Source organism: Triturus cristatus, chromosome 11 (genome assembly GCF_964204655.1).
Source record: "Triturus cristatus chromosome 11, aTriCri1.1, whole genome shotgun sequence".
Lineage (NCBI taxonomy): Eukaryota > Metazoa > Chordata > Amphibia > Caudata > Salamandridae > Triturus > Triturus cristatus.
Window position 1 is genome coordinate 384,732,103 of NC_140594.1, and position 26,538 is coordinate 384,758,640.

Consider the following 26,538-nt stretch of genomic DNA (forward strand, 5'->3'; position numbering starts at 1 on the left):
TTAACAATGCAAAATGACAAACGACCATCCCGACCACCAAGGTTTGAGAGACTGGCAGTCATCTTGCATTTCATAGAGATAGAAATCCGGTGATGCACCTCATGTATGTCATTCTGCCAATCTACAATCACAGCAGTGCTCTGAATGTTGAGGGCACAGTGGTGCATTGTCGTCAAAAGGCTTTTCAAAAGGAGATTATCATCATGTTGGGAGGTGCTCTGGTAGCAGGGAGTTGTAAGATTCTGAATCGGACATGCGTAATAATACAGTAAATCAACTGTTACCAGTTACTTATCTTTTATTTTATAGGGTACTCACTGAAAATGTTTTATGCTTCATAAAATTAGCTATTTTCTTCAGAAAGAACGACTCTGACCCTGTGTAAGTTGTAGGAAAGTACCAAGGCCTAGCATTCTGAGATTGACACTGATGAACAGATCACATACATTTCTGGGATTCACTGATGGGTGAGCTTTATTTTTTGGAACTAAAAGTAGTACTGTTCTTCAGCTAGGGTTTAACAATCAGTATTTTGTTAATTCTTTGTCAAGATAGTTAGTGAAAGCATACCATAATTTTAACTACACTGAACAGTTTTCATTTCAAACCAACACATTCATATTTGTTACCATTTCAAGAACGATTTACAGATTTATATGATTACTTGTGTTTGTCCACTTAACCAGAGTATGAAGGCAGTTAAGTACAGCCTGTGGGATTCATGTCTTGTTAGGCAGAAGTTAACTTTTGAGTATAAAGATGGAAAATCTGATGCTAATCTTGAGTCAACTGGCAGTAAGAAATAACATGGTCTTGGAATATACCAGGGCAGCTGAAAACTTCTGCTTGGTAAGTGGGGCGTTAACGAAATCATACCAAGCTCTCAAGAAAAAAATAAAATCTTGGCATTTGGACACTTCATAAATTTTTATCAACATTGAGCCCAGCAGCTTGTCGGTATAATGTTGAGAATTAGCCAGTCCCCCATTGTCTATCTCATTTGTTTGTGCGGCCCTTATTGTAGGCAGGCAACTATTTTCAAGTGTAAAACCCATCTTCCAGAGAGGGGTGTCCCTGCCAACTAGGTCTTGAGCTTCAGTGCCAGAGCCTGTGTCTTGTCAAAGAGGGCTTCCACATTTTTTGGGTGGACATACAAATAAGTTACACTGAGCACCACTGGAGGTGGGCTAGGCACTTAGCATGGCATGCTGCCACTCACTGGTGGCAGAGTATCCACCATGGACTAAGGTTTGTGCCTGTCTAAAATATCCTAATGCACCAGGAGGGTTTGTGCCTACATCTGTCCTGTTTTTCTCTGGTTTTCTGCTTGATGTTGCTTAACAAGTCTTGTGCCACTCTCTTTCTGTCTGGTGTAAGCCCACTCCTCCCCCAGGATGTCAGACAGTGATTCAGGGAAACATATTGTCACCTGTCGTCATTTCTAATGCCTGGAACTCATGCCCAGTCCCCTTTATGCTACCACACTATCACTCTGCTTCCAACTCTGTAGTACAGTGTCTTGCACACATTCTCTCTTAGGACAGAAGTATGATGCACCCTATTTAGGATCTTCACCGATCACATTCATGGACATACTATGAGACGGTCTCTCCCATGGAGTCCTACCTGTTCTCTCCTGTTGCTGAGAGTTTATCCATTAATAGTCACTGGGATTGTGCCGCTGCACTGTCACTTATGAGGTCAATCGGAGCTGGGTAAATGGGGCACCATCCAACTCCTAATCCAGACTTTTGCCTGCTACCTGGCGCAGCATGCACCCATCCATGTTTGCCCTGTAGATGGGGGAGCTTTTACAGAGTGCAGTGCTTTTCTTCCTTGAAGTGTCCCATGGCAAAAACCAGAGGGTAAAGTTAAGATCACCCTGTTTTACCTTAAATACCTAACAGCACCTTTTTATCTTTACATCATTTCATAATTCTTCTACATTTGTACTTCAGTACTCCTGGCATGCCTCGGAGCCTGGCAAAGAGAATTGATTTGGAAATTGATGTTTGACATGTCTGGCCCAAGCAAAAAAAAGAAAACCTCCACAAACCTTAAACTTCATTTAGGAACCTGGGGTTTTTATTTTGTCTGTTGGTGCAACACTGCTTATGTTTGTTTGTTATCAATATACTCCTATTCCAGATTTCCATCCATACTCAATCAACACGTTAGTCGAGAGAGACTCTGTATATTGTTGTTTCTATAGTTTCATTGATATCCACCAAAACCCAATACCTCCCGTTAAGTTGTATCTTGCCTACACAGAATGTTGTAAACTACTCAACAGTATAATATTGCCAAAGGAGGACTTTTTTTTTTTTTTTGCCCTGTCTTGTTTTTGTTGCTAGCATATAATTCAGTAGAATATTTGAAAAGGCCATTTGTGATTTCTCAATTTCAGTTTAGTGAGCTTGCAAAGACTTTGAAAGTAGAGGTACTGAACCAGCAGAGAGACTAAAATTATTGTAAATGACAAAGGAGTCTTAAGCTGAAAATGGCTTATGCCCTTCATATTGAGGATTGTGTTTGCTCTGTTCCAGCATGCGACAACAGCACATATTCCTTACAAGTTTATCCTATAGTTGTGTTAAGCTGTGTGGATGCAAGAAATAGTTATCTTTCCCCTTTGGCCAAGTGGATATGATAAGTTATGGCACTTGGATATTCAGTGATTATTTTAAATACATTTATTCTCAGGTCACTAAGTTACAGTACGTGAATGCTCTTATGGCCTCCAGGGTAAATACATCGCCGCAGTCTCCAGAAAGCCTTGAAATGAGAATTTTACCAAACAGTCAAACGAAACTGCTGAACCAGAAAAATACTGCGTCTTCAGGTATGACTAAATGTTTGTGGTTATGTGTTTGTTCTGCCTTGCTTGATTCCGTTGAAGCTACTGTTGAGAGAGAGATGTGCTTTAGAAGAGGATTTGTTATAGAGGGAAGAAATGATGCTGTCTTGTTCATTTTGTCCTTACTATGTGGCAGAGGGAAGTTACAGAATTGCTTAACTTATCACAAATCTCCACCTTACATATCATGTCACCTGCTCTCTCCTCATTTCACCTGTTTGGGAACTCCTGCCACTTAAGACACTGCCTGAAAATGTTTCTCCAAAAGAAGCTGTTAATCAACATGCCAGCCTCTGACCATTACCAGCCAGTTCAAGTTGTTGTTTGCTTATGGGCAGGATTTGGAACTGCAGACTACTGCGTCTTTTGGTTGTTGTTACTTCTACTGAATTCCCTTTTCCCAATTAGTGTTTCTGCATTATATTTACCTTTTTTCTTAAAATTGCTGCTATTTGCTACTGCTCGCAAGCAGTGTGTTGAGTTATGTGAACAATCCTGTGTGGCTGAACCACACCAAGCCACCGCTGGTTGCTAGAAAACCTCCCTTCGACTTCCAGAATAGAGAAAGGTATTTCAATTAGGAATACCTTTCTGTGGGAATACGACTCCTTTCGCCTCTGCTAGAACGGCCTCTGCCAGGGACGACTTCTGGTTCCACAGCTGAATAGTCCATAACTAAGGATTCTACTGGCACAATAATCTGGTTACTGCTATCTGTATTATTTTTTAAGTTTATGCTGAAGTGTGGAGTTGTTTACATCCCTTGCAGGGGGGAGAGGGGAAGGTCAATCTCTTCAGAACAGTCTTAGCTCGGCTAGCTCCTCCGTCCCATCTGGATGCCTAGTTTAACTTAACTTACCAAAGTGGATACAAGTAGGCTCTTTGTGAAGAAGGTAACCCTCTTTATTTCGGGGAACTTAAACCCTGGGTGTGACTAAAACGATGGAGACCTTAAACTTGCCTCTATTTAGCCTCTGTCGGCAAAGGTTTTGAAGGATTTCTCTTTTTGAACTGATTGCTTCACTACTTTCTAAGTGTCTTTTGGGTATACCGGCTTTAGTTGTGCTCCAGTATTTGTTCAGTCTTTGAATATCCCTCTGCCCCCTTAACATCCATTGATTTTAAGTGTGTGTGTGTGGTAAGCAGGTGAGTGATGCTGCCCAGGATATACTGTAGTAATGTTCCCAGCTTTACTAGCTGTCTTAGTGCTGAGGTGGGTATTTTTAATTGGTCATTTGAGAATTGAGGAACCAGCCCTTCTAAAGTGAAGCCTTCTGTACCTCTGTAAGCATTTATCTCAAAACACCACGAGTGCTCTCTTTTCATTGACAGTGAACATCTTACAAATTGAAGTGCTCCATTCACCACCATTGTGAAACTGTTTACATTGTATTGCTTTCATCATGTAGCAGGAAATTCGTTTAGAATATTGGCCTACCATATCTGCTATCCCTAGTTGCTGATACTGTGAGGATTATTTTTGAAAAATTGTAAGGGATTTAGAATACAGAGTGTCGTCATGACTAATCGACACAGGGATCTCAGGATAGCCTTTAAAATTCCCCCCATAAAGAGATGGTGAACCTGCCCTCCGTCTGGCTGGTCATATTGTACATCTCAGTTTTTGTGCATTTCAGTTCTACTCGTATTGTGCATGTCAATTTACGGCATCTGAACTCTTGCTATTTCATTTTCCTCACATGCCTTCTCTGAAGTGCCATTACAAAAAATGGGGTTTTCCCAAGGAAATCAGGGACCTGGGAATCGAATTAGTACAACAGACAATGGTCCTGACTCAATATTTAGCGAATCAGCAGTATGTCATCCAGTTCATTATTTGTTAAGTTTAGAGCTAAATATCATTTCGCAGAGCTCACACAACTCAATTTTGATACTTCACCATGAAGCGATACAACATCCACTGATTGATTAAGCGATATTTATTTATGTACAACAATTTATGGTTATATAAAAATTCGGCGCATGGTTGCTCCAGAGGGAACGTGCATAAGATAAGGGTGCTAAGAAGTGAATGTGTTGGGTGAGAAATTTCAGAGAATAGTGGAGAATAAGGTAAGTAACAAAAATACACGGTTTACAATTCACCGTACAAGGTGTCCTGGTCACGTAACAATGAATACAGTCACAATTTTTTGTACAGAATCAAATTCATATTTTTGCACGTTGGGTGAGGGACGTGTACCAGGCTCATTTATGAGGGGGTGTCGACGTTTCGACCCGTCTTAGGGTACAAAGGTGATTTGATGCCTTGACCATGCGGGTCTTCTTCAGGACAACAAGGGAGATGGGCAACCTGACGTGTTCCTCAGCTTGGCTTAAGGATCTAGTGTAATCCCAGGGGTGGTTTAACCTTGGATCGCTAGTGGCAATAGTACACTGACCATGCGTGTGCTCTGGTCGGATAATATTTCATAAACACCGGAACTGCGACGCGGACTCAATCTCAAGTACAGGGTGTGTTTCTCGTGGCGTTTCAACCGGTTGAGACGCCGGTTGAAACGCCACGAGAAACACACCCTGTACTTGAGACAGAATGGCCAGCACTCGGAAATGAGAAGCTTAAGTTGAAGTCCTTTCCTTGTGACCACACTGCAGAACGGATTGAGTCCGCGTCGCAGTTCCGGTGTTTATGAAATATTATCCGACCAGAGCACACGCATGGTCAGTGTACTATTGCCACTAGCGATCCAAGGTTAAACCACCCCTGGGATTACACTAGATCCTTAAGCCAAGCTGAGGAACACGTCAGGTTGCCCATCTCCCTTGTTGTCCTGAAGAAGACCCGCATGGTCAAGGCATCAAATCACCTTTGTACCCTAAGACGGGTCGAAACGTCGACACCCCCTCATAAATGAGCCTGGTACACGTCCCTCACCCAACGTGCAAAAATATGAATTTGATTCTGTACAAAAAATTGTGACTGTATTCATTGTTACGTGACCAGGACACCTTGTACGGTGAATTGTAAACCGTGTATTTTTGTTACTTACCTTATTCTCCACTATTCTCTGAAATTTCTCACCCAACACATTCACTTCTTAGCACCCTTATCTTATGCACGTTCCCTCTGGAGCAACCATGCGCCGAATTCTCTGAAGTGCATCTGTGGCCCAGCATGGTCTTCAATAATGTTGGAATTATGAGCAAATGTGGGGAAAGGATTACAAAGCATGCATGTGCTTCAAGTCCTCTTATTGTATTGCAACATTTCTATAAAGCTTACTACCCCTTTGTCTGGCATTAGGGGTAGTTTCTATGTGGTGTATTACATTAGTAGGAAATAAGATGATATTTAGTGGGGAGGAGTGTTATGGGACTTTGTTGCATTGATTGGTGGTATTATGAGTTACAGGAAATTAGGTATTGTTGGGGGGGGGGGGGGGCAGGGATTTGACTTTTAAAAGAATCGCTGTGATCTTTGAATTAAGGTGTGGTAAATTGCAGAGGTACAATAATAAGGATAATAACCTCCAAAGACTCTCAAGGGTTTGCAATCCATTTTAGAATTTCTAAATTTTGGCAGGACATATATTCTAGATTACGCAGAAAAAGTAACTCCTTTCTACGACTTAATCAGACCTGATTTCGCACATCAGTGGACACAGCAGCACACAGATACTCACCGTTCAGTTCAGGCGACATGATGACATCTAAACACTTGCACACAGGTGTAAATTCTACAGACTTTATCAGGGTCGTCCCCGGTTTATCAGGGTATACTTGCCTCACTTTCAATAAAGGTGAGACCGTTCCAATTGCATACAAATCAAATTTATACTCAAATGTTGAAATGCTATTTGCGGCAACTGAATAAATATTGACCTCAGTATACACTGCTTTAGTGAGAGAAAGAGCACTAGCACAGGGGAAACGCATAATTGTCGTAACCCCGGTACCAACTTTAGAAACTGTTACCAAAGCGAGCATTCCAAATGCAAAAGCACTACATCCGCGATGGATACAATGGGCTAATTCTCTCACTGCAACAGATGTAGATTACAGATATGATTCTACATTGAAAACACAAGCGTTTCTGCAGTACGAACAATAATATCTTCTCCCGAATTAAATCATGCCTGTAGAGAAATAAGAATACATCATTTATACTGATGGATCTGCTCAGCCTGCCATAGGAAGTAAACCGCAGTATAGCGCTGCACGTGCTATAGTGAAAGGACTTATGCGGGGATGGTAAGTTCCATCCCAGCAATACAACAACACAATCTTTAGGAGATTTTACGGCGCAGTTTGCAGAGCTGAAAGCCCTGATACTGGCACTACAGTATACGGATCGGGAATTCCCCACGTTGATAGTGTGCGATTAGTTTTACTGCATGCAGTCCTATAATTAATATCATTATTACTGGGGCCATAATGGGTTTAGAGACTCCTAGGGTTGCACAATTAACCATAAATTGTTATGGGAACAAGTGGGAAAGCTGAAAGCAGGTCTGCCACGAGCTCAAGGTATTTACACCTTGAGTCACCAGCGTGTTGGCATACACGTTGAAGGGAATTCACTGGCTGATAAAGCCTCCAAGGCGACAGTGCGAACTGCTGACGTTGCTGCAATCACTTGTTTTAGCACGAGGATAGACTGAGACATACTGATAGCTCTCAATGCCTCAAAGAACGGATCTGCCGTTCCTTAGGGCTTTCCACTCAAATATTCCTATAAATTAGATGCGCAAAACACATTGTATGCTCAAATTCCAGGAGTGGGGGATAGAGTTGTACCAATCACTAATCGCAGATTCGGTTTAATTCTGGCTGCACACGAGGGTCTGGGCTCTGCACACGCAGGAGTCACCACTACGGTTTTGTTACTGAAGCGGCAATTCTGGTGGCCAAGTTTGTCTAAACAAACAAAGGTTTATGTCTGAAAGTGCGACATCTGTCAGCAGATGAAAGGTTCCACCGTAACACGGCCACCATTACTCATCTTAGACAGACCTCTCGCATGTGCCTATTTGGATCACTGCGGCCCCTTAAATTCAGACAGGGCTTACAAGTACATCTTGGTGGCAGTGGATTCATGCTGTAGATTCCTATGGGTTTGGCCTTGACGCTCGGGTGACGCTCGAACTGTTATAAAGGATTTGCGAGTCTTCATCTGGACATACGCAATTGGCACGTTACATTCCGACCATGGCCCTGCGTTTAACTCTCTGGTTTACAGGGAAGCCATGGAAAGTATGGGCGTGGCCTTGCAGTACTCCTCCCATTACCATACTGAGGGAAATTCGGTGCTGGAGAGGTAAAACCGGGACCTAAAGCAATCCTTAACAGAAAGGGTATTGGGTGCGAGCGGTAGTTGGGTCAATCACCTATATGGGGTCCAGAGGGCACTAAATAATATGCCAAGAAAATACTTTGGAGGACGTACCCCCTATGAGATAATGTTTGGGACAAGAATGTGTGTACCTGACCTAGATTGTGCCAGCACCGTGGCGGATGTAAAACCATTTGAATTGAAGGATCGTTTGGCTGTTTTACAGGAACAAAATGAATTCCGGGCATTACAAAGCAACGTCCAAGTAAAACGCACTGCCACTGGGGAAGTGAAACTGGTTCCGACAAGACCTGTCTGGGTTCCAAAAGTTGGGGGCCTGGTCAGAGAAAAGATGGTGGACAAGGAGGAGTTTGGGCCATCCTACAGAACACCTGTACCTGTCCTGGTGGATCAAGGAACAAGAACAGTACTTCTTAAGTCTCTTGCGGCCGAAAAGAAAAATGATCCCCATTGATCTGATCAAACCACACTATGTTGCCGATTCTCAACAGAAGATCATGTGGAGTCCTGAGTAAGTGCAGATCTCCTCTCACTACTAAACAGGAAGTTCAGATTGAAAGACTTATAACGTTTCAAGACTCCCCTGCGCAAGATGCCGGAGTAGCCAATAACAGAGTATGAATTACACCTGTTGAAACTGAACAACATCCATATAAAACTGAAACGCAAATCGCAATTTGGCGCAATAATGAACTTTACATCAGCGTGCCTTCACGAGAAGCAACTGATAGTTCTACAAACAGTGCTGAGCTCCCAAAGATAGATCAAACTGTGCCTGGCTACTTCATCAGATTTTATGACTTTTCTTCAGATCCAAGTGAACCTGATCAAACGCCACCCATATCCAAGAAAGAAAGACTTTGACAATTCTATCTCTGACTGAAAAAGACTGTTCGAGGCATATGAGCTGCAGATCACACACTAGCATAGTAGATCGCCATCTGGTGTTGGGCTCGGATGCTTGCACCTTCTTGTTGTCTTGGAAGAAGTCTTTGTAGTCACAAGATAGGTGACTCCTCCCTTGGACGATAGTGCGCATGGGCATCGACTCCATCCTTAGATTGTTTTTTTCCGCCATTGGGTTCGGATGCAACTTTTCCGCTCCGGTTCGAAATCTCAATTTCAAACTTTTTCGAAGCGCAAAACTTCCAAAAAATCATCGGATTCACTTTCATCTTTGACCCGACTTCATCGGCTCGATTCCGGTCGTCGACGCGGGCTGCTGGTCCTATCCACGCCATAAGGCCTACGGCTCATGGAAAGGACGCCATTCAAAAAATGCCCTCAGTGTGGAGCAAAGTTCCCGCACAGTAACCATCACAAGGTCTGCAATCTGTGCCTATCACCTGAACCCGACGAGTCCAGCTGTCCAGCCTGCGCATCCTTTCGATCGAAGAAGACTATTCGGGATCAAAGGGCTCGACGACACATCGTGGAGCAGAGACCAGCTCCGGAACCAGAGGACATTTTTGATGAAGGCCCCGATGTCCCGGAAGAAGATTCCGAAGCTCTCAAAATTGTGTCAGAGACAGAAGACTCAGACGACCCCATCACTCCTGGGCAACGAGTACTACTGCCCCTACCCCAACTCCTCCAAAACCGAAGGCAGTGGTCAAGACTTCGCCTGTTGGCCCCAGTCGAGACCGAAAACATCCTTCAGAAGCCCCGCCTCCGAAGAAAAGGGACAAGCCTTCCGGTAGCTCGGGACCGAGCAAACCTTATGTAATTGTCCAACCGGCGCCTTCGGCACCGAAGCCAAAAGAACACTCTGCTCCGAAATCGTCTCCGACGCCTTCTACCTCCAAAACTGCCCCGAAAACCCCAAGGCCTGCCGATAAGCCGGCTTCAACGTTTCCAAGCCTAAAGATCGGGCTTCGGCTCTGAAACCAACTTCCTCTGCACAGAAACAGAAGCCTAAGGACTCTAATGCGCCTCCTAAGGCCAAAGACCATAAGGATCAACCGCAGCCTCGCCCGGAACCAAAAATATCTGCACCGAAAGCGGTTCCCGAGGAACAAGAACCTTTTTCACCCAGATCCCATTGATCCAAGGCAGAAACAGATTTATATAAACCCAAAAACATGACATGTCACGGCTGTGCCATGTAAAAAGAGGAAACTATCACCTATGCCTCCTTCTCCTATACTGCCTTCTAACCCACTTACTCTGCCTCAACTACCCTTACCTCCAACTTCTCCACCACATACACCACCTCCAGATGATGATGATGACCGGGGGGGTGGGAGGGGGGGGGGGGATTTGAATGACCCATTCACGGATCCAGATACCTCACCACAAGATGATTGGGCATACCCTATCCCATCAGATCTACCAGACCTCCCAGACCTACAGCCAAATCCCTCAAAACCATCTCCCCCAGATGATCACCTTGGGTTTGGACAGTTATTAAATAGGGCTGCACTTTATCATGGTATCAGAATGCACTCAGACACACCAGAGGAAGACTTTCTCTTAGATACATTTGAACAATCCCAAAAGTCAGTGCAAATATTACCAATGATCAAAGGAGTCATTAAGCATGCCCCAGAAGTATTTAAAGATCCCGTACATGCCAGAATTCTTAACCCTAGAATAGATGAGAAATATAGGCCTGCCCCTGTATATCCTACTTACATCAAGGGACAGTTGCCTTTGGATTACGTTAGTCGTTTCCAATGCTAGAAAGCACGTCAACTCCCAGACCTCCGGGGATGCGCCACCCCCTGATAAGGAATCCAAATTGCTAGAAGCTGCTGGCAATAGGGTAGCGGCACAGGCAGCCAATCACTGGTGTATTGCCAACACACAAGCACTGCTGGCACGATATGACTGGGCACATTATGACCATCTGGAAAATCTATTGCAGCAGCTGCCTGACCAGTATAAAACCCAGGCAAATGACCTTATCCAAGAGGGCAAGCTAATTTCAAATGCATCAATTAAATGTGCACTTGAAGCTGCAGACACTGCCTCTAGATCAATCCACACCAGTGTACGCCTTAGACGACCTGCCTGGCTACGCATTTCAGGCTTTAAGCAGGAGGTCCAGACTACCATTCTTAACCAGCCGTTCAACCAAGAACAGCTTTTTGGCCCGACTGTGGACACTGCACTTGAAAAAATGAAAAAGGACACCGAGACTGCTAAGTCCATGGGAGCGTTACAGTCTCCACAAACGCGTGGCTCCTTTAGTCGCTCCTTCTATAGAGGAGCCTCCAAAAACATGGGCGCAGACACCTCTTCTTCATTTAAAGCCACTACACAAACATCCCCCAGTAGAGGATATTTTAGAGGCGGATACAGAGGAAACAACAATAAAGTAAGAGGTCGAGGTAATAACACTCGCACCTCCCCGCCACAAAACAGTGACTTTCCTCCGCTCCCCCCAGACCATTCCACTCCGCACGGGGCAGATTAACACCGTTCCTACCTGTCTGGAATTCCATCACAACAGACAGGTGGGTAAGATAAATTATCCAGTATGGTTACTGCCTGGAACTTACAGCTACCCCCCACACATACCACCCAAACAGCGTCCAATGTCCGCAGACCATCTTGCGCTCCTCAGACAAGAGGTTCTCTCACTGCTTCAAAAGCACGTAATAGAGCCAGTTCCCTTAGAGCGTCAAGGAACAGGGTTCTTCTCACTTTTACTTCCTAATACCCAAAAAGGACGGGACTCTGAGACAAATACTCTACCTCAGACCCCTAAATCTGTATATACACTCAGATCATTTCCATATGATCACTCTTCAACAGGTTCTCCCGCTAATGCAACAAGGCGATTTCCTTGCCACACTAGATCTCAAGGACCCTACTTCCACATTCCCATACAACCTGCTCACAGGAAGTACCGTACTTAAGGTTTATAGTGGACGGACAACACTACCAGTTCAGAGTCCTTCCATTCGGAGTGACCACCGCACCCAGAGTATTCACAAAATGTCTTGCGGTAGTAGCAGCACATCTCAGAAGACAACAAATTCATGTCTTCCCATATCTAGACGACTGGCCAATAAAAGCCAAGCCATTCGACCAATATGTCCTACACACTCACCAAACCATCCAAATGTTGCACAACTTGGGGTTCGCCATCAACTACACCAAGTCACATCTCCAGCCCTCTCATATACACCAATATCTAGGAGCCACAATAAACACCTCCACAGCGCTAGCATATTCCAGTCCAGCCAGGATAGCCAGTATACAAACTCTTATCACAAAATTTCAAAACCAACTCTCTCTTCCAGCCAGATTGGTCATGCAACTCCTAGGCATGATGGCATCTTGCATCTTCATTGTGCCTTATGCAAGACTTCAAATGCGTCCCTTACAGGAATGTCTAGCACATCAGTGGAACCAGGCTCAAGGACAACTTGCATATCTGGTGTTGGTGGACAGCCGCACACACCGCTCTCTACAGTGGTGGAACATAAACTTGTCCAAAGGGCGGCCGTTCCTCGAGCCTCTTCCACAGATAGTGCTGACGACAGACGCATCACTCACAGGATGAGGAGCCCATCTTCTCAGACACACAACTCAGGGCAAATGGAACACTCAACAAAAAGTGCTCCATATCAGTCGTCTAGAACTGCTGGCAATATTCCTAGCACTAAAATCCTTCCAACTACATGTACAAAACAAGGCTGTCCTCATCCGGACGGACAACATGACAGCCATGTATTGCATACAAAAACAAGGAGGCACACATTCTCTGCAGCTGTCCCAGCTTGCACAGACCATTTGGAGATGGGCCATTCCTCAGAACATATACGTACTTGCCGAACACCTTCCAGGAGTTCACAATCAAATTGCGGATCTGTTAAGTCGACAGACACAACAGATTCACGAGTGGGAACTACATCCCCAAGTTCTGCTACCCTTTTTCCAAATGTGGGGCCAACCAGACATAGATCTGTTCGCCATACAAGAAAACGCAAAATGCCCAGCCTTCGCCGCCAGGTTTCCGCACCCGGAGTCAAAAGGCAATGCGACGGATGAACTGGTCAGGCAGATTTGCGTACGCTTTTCCGCCTCTCCCACTCATTCCACTAGTGGTACGCAAGCTCAGGCAACAATCTCTCAAACTGATCCTAGTAGCTTCCACATGGGCACGCCAACCATGGCTCACAATACTACTGGAACTCTCACTAGTTCCACACCAAAAACTACGTCTCTCCCCGTCCTTATTAACCCAGAACCATGGAGACATCAGACATCCAGATCAACTTAATCTAGCGATCTGGCTCCTGAAGTCCTAGAGTTCGGTTACCCTAACCTTCCACCGGACTGCATGAACATTATCAAAGAAGCCAGAAGACCTACTACTAGAGCTTGCTATGCTGCAAAATGGATAAGATTTGCCATTTACTGTACTAACAATAATATACAACCACTGGATGCCTCCATCCAGAACATCATTAGCTACTTACTACATTTGCAAAGATGTAACTTAGCATACTCATCCATACGACTGCATCGAGCAGCACACACAGCTTACTTACAAAATCGACAACACTTGTCACTTTTTAGAGTCCCTGCGATCAAAGCCTTCATGGAAGGACTTAAAAGAAACATTCCTCCCAGATTACCACCCTCTCCGGTTTGGAATCTAAACATTGTTCTTACTAGGCTCATGGGACCCCCATTTGAACCTCTACGTAAATGCGAACTGCAGTTCCTTACATGGAAAGTAGCTTTCCTTATTGCTATAACTTCTCTCAGAAGAGTGAGTGAGATCCAGGCTTTAACCATACAAGAACCATTCTTACAATTACATCGTAACAAAGTGGATCTTAGGACAAATCCACAATTCCTTCCAAAAGTCACATCTCCTTTTCATCTTAACCAGTCAGTGGAGTTACCAGTGTTCTTTCCAAACCCAGACTCTGTAGCGGAAAGAGCTCTTCACACCTTAGATGGTAAAAGAGCCTTTCTTTATTACATTGACAGAACTAAATCTTTCCGCAAAACAATTGTTTGTAGCTTTCTCTCCACCACATAAAGGTAACCCTATCTCCAAATCTGGGATTGCAAGGTGGATAGTTAAATGTATACAATTATGCTACCAAAAAGCTAAACGCACATTAACAGTTCCCCCTAGATCGCATTCCACACGCAAACTAGGGGCTTCCATTGCATTCTTAGGGAACATTCCCTTAGACATTTGTAAGGCAGCCGCATGGTCTGCAACACACACCTTCACTAAACACGATTGTGTTGGCGTACAAGCAAAGCAACAAGCTTCTGTGGGCCAAGCGGTCCTTAAAACTTTATTTCAAACTACTGCAACCGATACAGGTGACCACCGCTAGGGGAGATACTGCTGTATAGTCTATCCTAGTGTGTGATCTGTAGCTCATATGCCTCGAAAGGGAAATGCTACTTACCAGTATGCACCTGTTCTTGGCATGTAGAGCTGCAGATCCACACATGCCCACCAACCTCCCCGGGACCTGTATCTGTTCCCGTTCTGTCTTACTTAGATATACACACATGGACATCTCTTTTTCTTCTACTAACTCCATCATGGCGAAAAGCAATCTAAGGGTGGAGTCGATGCCCATGTGCACTATCGTCCAAGGAAGGAGTCCCCTATCTCAAAGACTTCTTCCAAGACAACAACAAGGTGCAAGCATCGGAGCCCAACACCAGATGGCAATCTACTATGCTAGTGTGTGGATCTGCAGCTCTACATGCCAAGAACAGATGCATACTGGTAAGTAGCATTTCCCTACCTTGTGTCCCCTTGGTTGCATCTTTGGTTTGCATTAGGGATCCTGTTCCTGTTAATTTGGATTGGTATAGTAACTGTCTTTTTCCTACAACTGAATGGACATTACCTCCCACAATGCTCTGCAGTACAACCTGTGAACTTGGTCTTGAAACCATATTCACCATCACACCGTGAACAAAGAGATTTGTCCCCAGTGAACATTTCAGCAGTTCCAGTACCGGATGGTACAATTTGGGATAAGGTTTCATCCGATTTATTTGGTCCTGCTGAAAATTTGAAAATTCCACACGTGTTCAAAATGTCAATGAATGATTTCATTACTCCGGGTACACTCTCTAATGATTGGGACATTGAGACTGTAAATACTGTGCTCTCAGATGTAGAACAATCTGCTGCATTTTCTTATAGGGAATTGTATGAAGACACATCTGACTTTGACCGTATGTATTGTTACCAGCACTATGGTCAAAACTTCTTGCACAGAACTAGTGTTCCACGCACTGTAAACACTTACCATCAATGGGAACATTGCCAGACACCACCAAAAGGTAGTTCTGCCACATTCGCACAGAAATTCGCATACTTTTCAGGGTTCAATACATCAGACCCAATGTCCTACTATTATAAGCTAGTGCAGACTAATGCAACTGTGAAGAAAATGATGCTGACAAATACCAAGCTCATATATTCCACACCTTTCATCTCCCAACTGTCTATACAAAGTTTTGACTATTAAAGGGACATCATAGACACATAATCCATCTATGGGATGAACGATTGGCAGGTTCAGGGAACAGAGATTTTATTTAGAGCTTGCCTCATTCCATTACAAATAATTTTCCTGAACAGGACAATGCAACAAACTACCTTATACAGGTTTGCAGACCTGAAAACACCATGCATCCCCTTGACACACTGATAAGTGAGGAAATGCTGGGTGCAATGATACAGAATATCACATACAATTCTTCAGCGTCCAATTTGAAGGGATGGTTGGTTTGGCCTATCGACACAAATAGGTGTCAAGCAAGATTCAAGGGTACCACCAGAGGGTTTAATATCCAGGGGTAGTGACTTCTTATAGTGTTGGGAAGTTGTGCCTAGAATGGCTAAAAACCTCAACACTACAACAGGTGAAATAACACTTGTCCCTTCTAGCCGACAACATGGATCTTTGGTATTTCTTATTAGGTCCCAAGAAACTGTAAGAATCGCTTCTTGTTTGCCATCTACAATGAACTATGGAAAGTCTCGCAACAGAATGCTGCTGAGAGATTATGTGAATACGATAGGATTAACCTAGAAAAAGCCCGGGCTGTGGTAGGCCATGGTATGACCACACTTTCTTCACGTCTTTATTCACTGGGCGTTGTATACAACAAGGACCTGTTCACACTGTGAACGGATATTTCATACATCCGTATTGATTGCCATAAGCGTTAGACACTCATTTGTAGCTTGCGATTCTATCGTCTAAGCTATTCTACGGTGTAGTTCACTAAAAGGAAGAAAAAGAAATTTTGCCTACGAGGTAAGTCAAAATGACTGTCTATGTGTAGTAACCTTATGTCTCCACCGCCCAAATGTAGTGAAAAAAGGAGTGAAAAGGAGTGTTGGTGCCTCACGGTAGCGCCACCAAAGAGGGTTAAGCAGGATGGTACTCGCCTGCTACCTCAATTTCTCATCATCAGCTACCAACACTCCAAAAGCAAGAAAATGTGTCTAATGCTAGTGATTAACTATATAGGTGCTAGGGTGTGTAGTTTAAGAAAGAAAAGGAAAAAGGAACTGTGCTATAATGTGTGCACCGTCTCAAAACCCCTAAGTGATATATACTAATATCAGAAAGAGAGCTAAATCACACTGGCTTGCATACTTTATTCTAAGCTGCGTGATAGCTCATATGTTAAAATGCCGACATGTTTCGTTACCATTGGACAACACTCACGGCAACTTCTTCAGGGCGTGGGGTCTGTTAGTTTTTCCCTGCACCTCTATTTGTCGTTTAAAAGCAATTCTGTGGGAGACAAAAGAGAATATACACACACACAACAACACAAGACAAAACTGGGTTGGTAACCTGTTAAAAATAGGGCGATTGTCCTATGTATAGTCTTATGGAACCCCCATGTGGCATATATTTACCAGGATGTAGCCCACCATGGGCATACCTTTACCCTTGGGACCTTGCGGCTCTGTGTGCGCGTTCAAGGCACCACTTGTTCCACTCCAAACGTGAGTCTGTAATGTATAATACATAATGAGCAATGCATGCTTACTCCCGTTTTGATATCTCATTCGTAGGTAATACGGGTGTGTCCCCCTCCCGTCTCAGGTGGTGCCTCTACATCTAAGAAAATCATTAATGGGTGCCTCTCTTTTAACATCCCCTTTAAGAAAATGATGTTCCCCTCCAAGTGGACAACCTTATCCACACTACCTCGTTTTGTATTCCAACCTCGGTATATTTAAATCTCCTCTCGTTAACCTGTCTCGAGTCCGATTCCCCAAGATTCACACTGTCTTTCAACACTCACCGTGCAACATGAATTTTAATGATAGATCATGCAATCACCTTGCTCCATTCTATAAGGTCATTCAGTCCATTCTGCCTCCTCCTCGTTTCGCATTCAAAAGATCTGCGAATATTCGGGACCGGCTGGTCCACACTAGACCCAAAATAAGTCCACGCGAAACCAACATCCCCTCCGGGCATTACCCATGTGGTAATTGCTCCGTGTGCGCATTTACATCACCAACCAAAAGTGTTACTCTTAAAAACAACAAGACCTGGTTTCTAAACAAATTTAGCAACTGTAACACCTCGCATGTAATTTACAGACTAACATGCCCCTGTGAGCTTCACTACATCGGCCTTACCACCAGGAAGGTAAAAACAAGAATACAGGAACATCTGAGCACACTCCGTGCAGGCAAATTGAGCACCAAATTGGTGCAACATTTTCAAACGCAAAAACATACTGCCCAAGAAGTGCGCTGGGTAGTCCTTGAAAGAGTCACAGGGGATCAATTCAATATTGAATCCAGACTGAACAATAGGGAAGCACGGTGGATTTATCAAGAGGGAGTGGACCAGAATGGACTGAATGACCTTATAGAATGGAGCAAGGTGATTGCATGATCTATCATTAAAATTCATGGTCATAGAGATTATACCAGCAGTGTAACGAGTAAACATGTAGCATATGGCATTAATGAGTCACTAGTGCCAGTAACGCAATTCCAGTATATTCAAACCTTGACCGCTGAGTTATCATCGTTGTTGCCTGTTACCTGACACTGTAGGTTCATTACTTTTCACCTTTACCTGTGAGAAAATCACATTTGGATACACACCTGTGGGAATATCCTAGTAAATACATCACTTTGGATACTCGACAAAGTAAGCACGCCAATAAATACAGATAGACACAACATGACATTCCCCATTGCAAAATGGCAACCCCACTTTTTGTACCACATCGAGTCTCTTTTTATACCATATCGAGCATTGCATCTTAATGGGACGAGCGTAGACTGATTAGATGATACATAATTCGTGCAATGGAATGGCCAGGCAGGTATAATATTGAGTAAACTAACAGTGATGTACATTTTCACGGCGAGCCTATCTTTCATTGCCCATTCCAAAATGGCGCCCCTCTTTCACTATATCGAGCTCTTTTGCTAGCGTAGTCAAATCACGTGGTACGCGCTATTACGCTTTTAAACAGCGCCGTGGAACGACCGTGTTGTTCCTGGGCTGAGTAAACGCCAGTTACGAACAGTTGCACGGTGAGTGTTGAAAGACAGTGTGAATCTTGGGGAATCTGACTCGAGACAGGTTAACGAGAGGAGATTTAAATATACCGAGGTTGGAATACAAAACGAGGTAGTGTGGATAAGGTTGTCCACTTGGAGGGGGAACATCATTTTCTTAAAGGGGATGTTAAAAGAGAGGCACCCATTAATGATTTTCTTAGATGTAGAGGCACCACCTGAGACGGGAGGGGGACACACCCGTATTACCTACGAATGAGATATCAAAACGGGAGTAAGCATGCATTGCTCATTATGTATTATACATTACAGACTCACGTTTGGAGTGGAACAAGTGGTGCCTTGAACGCGCACACAGAGCCGCAAGGTCCCAAGGGTAAAGGTATGCCCATGGTGGGCTACATCCTGGTAAATATATGCCACATGGGGGTTCCATAAGACTATACATAGGACAATCGCCCTATTTTTAACAGGTTACCAACCCAGTTTTGTCTTGTGTTGTTGTGTGTGTGTATATTCTCTTTTGTCTCCCACAGAATTGCTTTTAAACGACAAATAAAGGTGCAGGGAAAAACGAACAGACCCCACGCCCTGAAGAAGTTGCCGTGAGTGTTGTCCAATGGTAACGAAACATGTCGGCATTTTAACATATGAGCTATCACGCAGCTTAGAATAAAGTATGCAAGCCAGTGTGATTTGGCTCTCTTTCTGATATTAGTATATATCACTTAGGGGTTTTGAGACGGTGCACACATTATAGCACAGTTCCTTTTTCCTTTTCTTTCTTAAACTACACACCCTAGCACCTATATAGTTAATCACTAGCATTAGACACATTTTCTTGCTTTTGGAGTGTTGGTAGCTGATGATGAGAAATTGAGGTAGCAGGCGAGTACCATCCTGCTTAACCCTCTTTGGTGGCGCTACCGTGAGGCACCAACACTCCTTTTCACTCCTTTTTTCACTACATTTGGGCGGTGGAGACATAAGGTTACTACACATAGACAGTCATTTTGACTTACCTCGTAGGCAAAATTTCTTTTTCTTCCTTTTAGTGAACTACACCGTAGAATAGCTTAGACGATAGAATCGCAAGCTACAAATGAGTGTCTAACGCTTATGGCAATCAATACGGATGTATGAAATATCCGTTCACAGTGTGAACAGGTCCTTGTTGTATACAATGGATTGAGTGGGGGATGACCTGTTCTCTGCCCCTTTAGCTCCTTTTTGTAGATTTATTCACTGGGCAACATTGTGTCCTCTGCAATCGACATAATGGAACAAGATTTGTCTATTCTACTACTTGGGCAGTCTCAATTGCGCTCTAGTATGCTTTTAAGCTGGACGCTGCAATAAATGTGTTCTGGCCACGTGCCATGGCGATACATTAACAGCACAAGTTTGTTCTCGGTTTACAATCTGACCGACAGACAGTTGACTATGGCACACACAGATGCAAAATACACCATGCTGCTCATTGAAAAATTCGGGAAGTTATCTTTCACTGTAGGCAAGTCACCATCTACAGTATGGTTAATTCATGGCTATATCACACTGCCAATCACGACATTTCAGTTTCAATACTGCCTTAGATACATCCAAGCAGGCAGATATGAGGCGTTGGGTGAAGGGTACATACAGGAAACATGGGAGTTACCGTATAGATAAAGGTGCAGAAATAAGGACACTGACGTTTTTTCTGAAGTGGTACTGACTGCGAGAAGTCTTTAAGTGAGTCTTTAGTGTGCAAGGAAGTGTCGCTTCATGGAACGTGTAATGCGTCAAAAGCCAACTTATCTTGCTACTTGAAAGGCTCCCCAGCTGCTGTGATTCATCCGGGTTTTTAATTGCTTTTGAGTGGAAGTTATTTAGTGCTGAATGATCAAGGCTGTTGTGGAATGGCAACAGGCAATGCCTATCTAGTCACAGTAAACTTCAAGGTTGTTTGCTGTAAGCAAGTATTGTTTCCCCCGGCTCGCACAGTTAGCGAGGCACCACTGTGGCCTTCATTGAATGTTTCCAGTATACGGTTTGAATCGCTGAGCAGACTAAAAGCCATGTTGTTTCAACAAACTGTGGCCTTAACTTCAGCCCAAGAGATTTTTGATCTCCAGGTTTCAAGGTCTTCAGCAGAGATACAGGCCCTGGTCTGTATGAACATCCCGATCCATTTCAGAGAAATGGTTCATCGTATATTTAACATGTCCGATACCAGTGGGACTGTACTCTTATTTAAGCGACTTGGATCAGGTCACTTACCACCTCCCAGACCATCTTCGGAGTAATTCCAGCTTTCATACACTCTGTACTTGGAAGCGTTTTTGGAACGCTTCCTTTGGTCCTGCTATCCGTAGCAGGCATCCTGATTTTAGTCCTCTTGCTTCGCAATGGACGTCGCAATCCCTCAAAAATAGAGAACACTGCTGAAACAATGTTGTGAACGCATGGTGTTCTACGTGACTACACCTCTGCTGTGAAAGCTGAGTGAGCATTGGTTCCTGTCTTTTAGACTGGTCTGGGTAGACTGTGTCCTGCCTGTGTTCGTTGCTTCTTCTGCGGATTCGGCTGCATGTGGACCTGTGTCTGAACACCATCTTATTGGGGCTGCTTTTTACCCCAAAGCCAGTGGCGACAGCCTGTTGCTGCAATTGCAGATATATTTAATCATTCATCTTCTTCAATTAGTTTTTCCTTTTCTTTCCACCATGTTTTTCCGTTTCTGCTTTTACTGAACATACAGTATCCCATGCAAGGAAATGCAATTTCCAATATTTCTTATGTTCTAGTGGGCCATCCGAACCTCTTCAAAGAACACGAATAAGGCAACGTTCATCGAAAGCAGTTTATTAAAACCCAATGCATTTCGGGCCCCTCAGGGCCCTTCGTCAGGGGTAACTGTGAATGAACAATAGGACATATATTCAAAACCTAAAAGCACACTATTACAGATATACCATAGCGATACACTTTGTTAATCCAGTTACATTAACACAATTCATTTCTCCATATAATTAAATGTTTAGTAACTGTCAATTAATGTCCCACATTCTTTCTATGGCCTTTACTTTTCTACTCTGTTTCCTTCAATCAATGGTTCCCATCCTTTTCTTCCCAAACCTTCCTTTTCTAAAAGATTCCTCCCCCCCGGCTTATGCTTCCTTACTACATGAACCCTCACTCCTGTCGTTCCTGTGTCTGACACATCGGTTACGCTGCCGGACATTGAATCGCTACTGGCGCCTTTGCAGGCCCACATGTGCAGTTGTCCCCAGCGTATTCCCATGTTGATGATCGCATGCCTGGAGCCTCCAAGGGATGCTTCCCCTCCTGTTGGAAGGGATATCGGCTCAGCCCCAGAGGCACAGGCATCGGTATTAGGCATGCAGGCATCTAATTCTTCCCCGGCAGCTGACGTGAGAACAGAGATGAAAATCTTTGCTCACTGGATAGGATGCTGGAGGTATTGGAGGGACTGCCACCTGCGGATACGATGTTCAGCACTGTTGAGTCTTCAACGCAGGATTCTTAAAACAATCTGTCCTCTCCTGTGCTGGGAACCGTTTGGCAACTTTTTAAACATTTACTAAAAATTGAAGGTCGAAACAAACTGACTTTCTTTTATTTTTCTTCTCGGCTCTGACTGAGCTTCGTGACATTCAAGGTGCTCAGTGACATAATCACAATATATACAAGTTTAGAGAACCTTTGAACTCCTTTTTTTTTTTAGGGAATAATTGCTTTTCCTTTATGGACATTTTTCAGGCTTTTAAAGTGCTTTTTTAGTATGTTTTATTATAAAGGAGTTAATAGCATTAGCTTTATCATTACCTAGCTGACCTTGTGGTCCTTTTGATGAGGAGTGGGTGTCATGTCCTTTAGGATATCCCTGTCATGTATAACCCATTGTATATACATTATACCATCCACACAACTATAATGATTCTAAACAGGTGACCTTTTACCCAATAGCTTGCTCCTGTCTCTTTTACACCAGGCTCTTAGTCTTCTATCTGAATCCCTGTACCTGACGTACAAAAACATGTCCCCAGGCACAGCAGATATATTCTGTATAAGGGTCACCACTTTTTTTCATCCTTGTCCAGCAGCCAACTGTGCATGATCACACTTGTTTAGAAAAGCATTGGTGATTTTCAAAACATCCATGATTGTTTTAAAAACATATGGATTCTAGAAAAACCCTGGAGTGACCACTTTTGTATAAAAGACCCTTATTACCCCCTACAAATTAGAGAATTCCTTCCAAGCTGAGATGGGTGTCCTGCATCCTGAATCTTAGACAAAGCAGCAGTCTGACATCCCCTGCGTGTTGTCCTCTTCGAGGCAGAGACGGGGTCCTTTGTTCTAAACCATCAGGTGAGGGGGCTGGTTCTTCCTTGGGGGTTTCTTGGCTACCGGTACACATAGCTATACACATATACACCGACACGGCTAGGCTAGACACACTTAGGCAAATTACTTAGGGTGCGCATATTAGGAATATGCAAGTGCTACTATTTTTATCTGAACTGCTTCTGTTCATCTTATTAGCACTATGGTAGTAATGTATCTACTATTCACTATATTGGTCATCTCAATCTCTTTCATATGCTTCTGTCTCTGTCATACTGTACTATTTTCCACGATCCCTGGGGAATCAGGGTTATCATGTTCAGTGGTTGCCAGAAACTACCTACACCACTGTAGAATACAGGGGGATGGTAGTGGCACTGTAGAGCTAGCTGGTCTAACGGCTGACATATGCTGTGGGGTTGTCTGGAAGCGGACGGGACATCAAGCCCTCAGTTTAGGTCATCCAAAACGTGCAAGTCTTGGGGGACTCCTAGGAACTACACGACAGTCCTTGGCATGGTGGCTTGACCCCATGCCAAATAGCAAGCTGGGCCCCCTGACCCTGTTGGTCATGGTGGGGTTGCTCAAGTTGTGGGTGACCTCTTTGGGTAAGCTGGGTGGTGCCCTAGCTAAGTTAAAATTTGCAGAGGTGGATACCTCTGAATTCCAAACTAAAAAGCCTGGGTAAGGACTCAAAAATAATAGCCAAAATGCAGGTTAAAATTGGTCCTGACAATGTTGTGGTACGTCAGCTTCCCAGAGGAGGACCTGCAACCACCCAGCCATTTTCCCTACTTGTCCTCGCCTGGCATGTTGGCCTGAGGTGGAGGGTGGGGGGGTCTTGTTGCAGTACCCCACTCCCCAGACTTTTTGCCTGGCGTTTGACGGAACTTTGACTGTGGAGTACTGGGTCCCTGCTGTACAAGTGCCCAGTACCAGTGTTCTTTCCTTACAACATCTCCACAATTTTAGTATGTTTGCACCCTGTAAGTCCCTAGCAATTGGTACCCTGGGTACCTAGGGTCTGCAAGCTAAAGAGGGTACCCTGAACTCCCCCATCCCTCCCCCCTCACTGGGACCTTGCCACTGCCCTTGCAGCTTGCATGCCCTTGTTAGGTAAAAAAACCAGTCCACATGGCACCCTGCTTGGGTGCCATGTCAGCCAGCATTGTCTGTAGGCATAGATAAGTCACCCCTCTAGCATGCCTTACAGCCCTACATCATTCTCTATTCATCACTCGCCATGAACCGACCGGTCAATGCTGTCACCTCCAGCTGCTTCAACACCCTCCGCATCCTCCGATAGACCTTCAAATGGATTCCCCCCGGATCAAGGAAAACAGTAACCCACGCATTCATCACCAGCAAACTAGACTATGGCAACGCACTCTACGCCGGCATCAACAAGTCCCTACTCCGCAAACTGCAAACAATACAGAACACCGCGGCCAGACTCGTCCTCGGCATTCCCTGGCACAAACACATCAGCCAACACCTGCGGTGACTCCACTGCTTTCTCGTGGAGAAGTCCCCTTCAAAATCCTCACTCAGGTCTACAAATGCGTGCACAACAACGGACCCAAATACCTCAATCACAAAATGCATTTCCACGTACCCAAAAGAAACCTGTGATTATCCAACCTCGCACTGGCTGAAACCCTGCACATCCACAGAGCCAGATCAGGCGGAAGATCGCTCCCCACATCGGAGCCAAGACCTGGAACGAGCTACCGGCAGACAGCAGACGCTCCCCCTCCCTGAACACCTTCAGGAAGACCCTCCAGACCTGGCTCTTCAGCTGAACGGAACGACGTACCACTCCCTCCCCCTCCCTTCCCCCAACCCTCCCCCCAGTGCCTTGAGACCCTCAAACGTGAGTAGCGCACTTACAATTCCCTGATTGATTGATTGAAGACAGGGTGCACTATATCACAGGTGAGGGCATATCTGTGACTAGATATGACCCGACAATACTTAAGCCAATTCTTAAATATTGTGAGTGACAGGGAAGCCATAAGAAGCACATGGGCTGGAAACTCAACAACTTGATTTCCCTAGCACCGTGATGACTTCACTGAAACCAGGATTGTTTGGTACCAAACAGCTCCTTGTAATAAATCCACACTGATTCCAGTGTGAGATTTATTAAAACATATACTCGGAGGGCACCTCAGTGGTGCCCCCTGAAAACCTACCAACCCTGGTGTGGGCACTGCCTGGCTTTAGGCATCCTGCCACAAACAGACATGTTTTTAGACCCCTGGTTGGAGAGCCTCTGCTCTTTGGGACCAAAAACAATGCACATCCTGGGCAGAGGTGTCACACCTCGTCCCCCAGAATGGGCCAGTTCTCGAAGGGGTAGCTTCAGAGTCCTGCCACCTTTGCAATGCAACCACCAATACTCTGTTGCTAGCAGCAGATGGCAGTCCCTGTTTACACCCCCTCTTTGGGTAGGAAAACCGGCAGTAAAACTCAGACTATCAGGTGTGTCCACCTTTGCCAACTCCACCCCTCTGGTGGAGGAGGTGAAATTAAGCACACTTTTCAGTCCCCTCCATCTTGACGATGACGGGACAGTGCTAGGTCTATGGCATAATGTGGGTGTAGTCACCCTAGGTAAGATTCCCATTGGCTGTATCTGCTACTCTTCTAAAGCGTCCCTAAATTTAGTATTTAGGTAGCCCGCTCCAGACCTGGAAACTAGATCTGCGATGACCTAAGAAAAAAGATGACATCCCTGCAGAGCAGCCTGAAGACAAAGACTGCCTTGGCCCCAGCCCTAGCGGCCTGTCTCCAGCATCGAAGAGCCTGCTACCAAAAGCTGACCTGTCTTGCAGAGACCAACCTCTGAAAACCCTAGGAGGACTGCTGCCTTTGAAAAATACTCCAATCTTCCGTAGACAGCGGACCTGTCCAGAAGAAATCTACTCCAGATCCAGCTGGAACCACGACTCCTGCCCACTCTGCACCGGACGCCCATGGCCCAAGTCTGAGAGGCTCACCTGTCCAGTGAAGTCTCCCCAGCGATCCTGACCTAGTGTCCAGTGTTGGCTGACCTCTCCTGACCTCCATGACTGCACCAACAGTGTGAATTCCTAGTCTCCCCCTGACTGCGACTTGCTCTGGTAAGAAGACTCTGACGTTGAAAGGCACCCTTGTACCCGAGCCCTTGGGCTTTGGTGGGCTGAGCTGACGGTGCCCCTATGACTCTCTACTTACCTCTATCATTGGTCTCCCTTCTGCAGCCTCTGGTGTGAAGTTTGCAGCCTGTTTGTCAAAACAGAATCCGCCTTGAAAAGCATTGGGTGCCTGATGCTGAATTTGTACCATGCACCCGACCGCCCCTGTGCCGCCCCTGGTGGTCTGTTTAGTGCTGCTTTGTGTCCACCACACATCCCTCTGCTGGTCCTAAACCCCAAAGCTTCAGAGCCTTCTACCTCATTGGCTGAAGTTTTTTTTTTTTTCTTCAAATGAAGTGAAAGTTCTACTAAACCTGCA

General features: G+C 44.7%; 1 protein-coding gene across 2 annotated transcripts in view; it reads left to right on the plus strand.

The window, feature by feature from the left end:
- Positions 1-26,538, plus strand: part of CNNM3 (cyclin and CBS domain divalent metal cation transport mediator 3) — a 281,724-nt gene that overhangs the window by 221,497 nt on the left and 33,689 nt on the right. For both annotated transcript variants that reach the window (XM_085634570.1, XM_085634569.1), the window contains exon 7: positions 2,704-2,842. In XM_085634570.1, the coding sequence (XP_085490696.1) occupies positions 2,704-2,842 (139 nt within the window). The remainder of the gene's footprint in view (positions 1-2,703; positions 2,843-26,538) is intronic.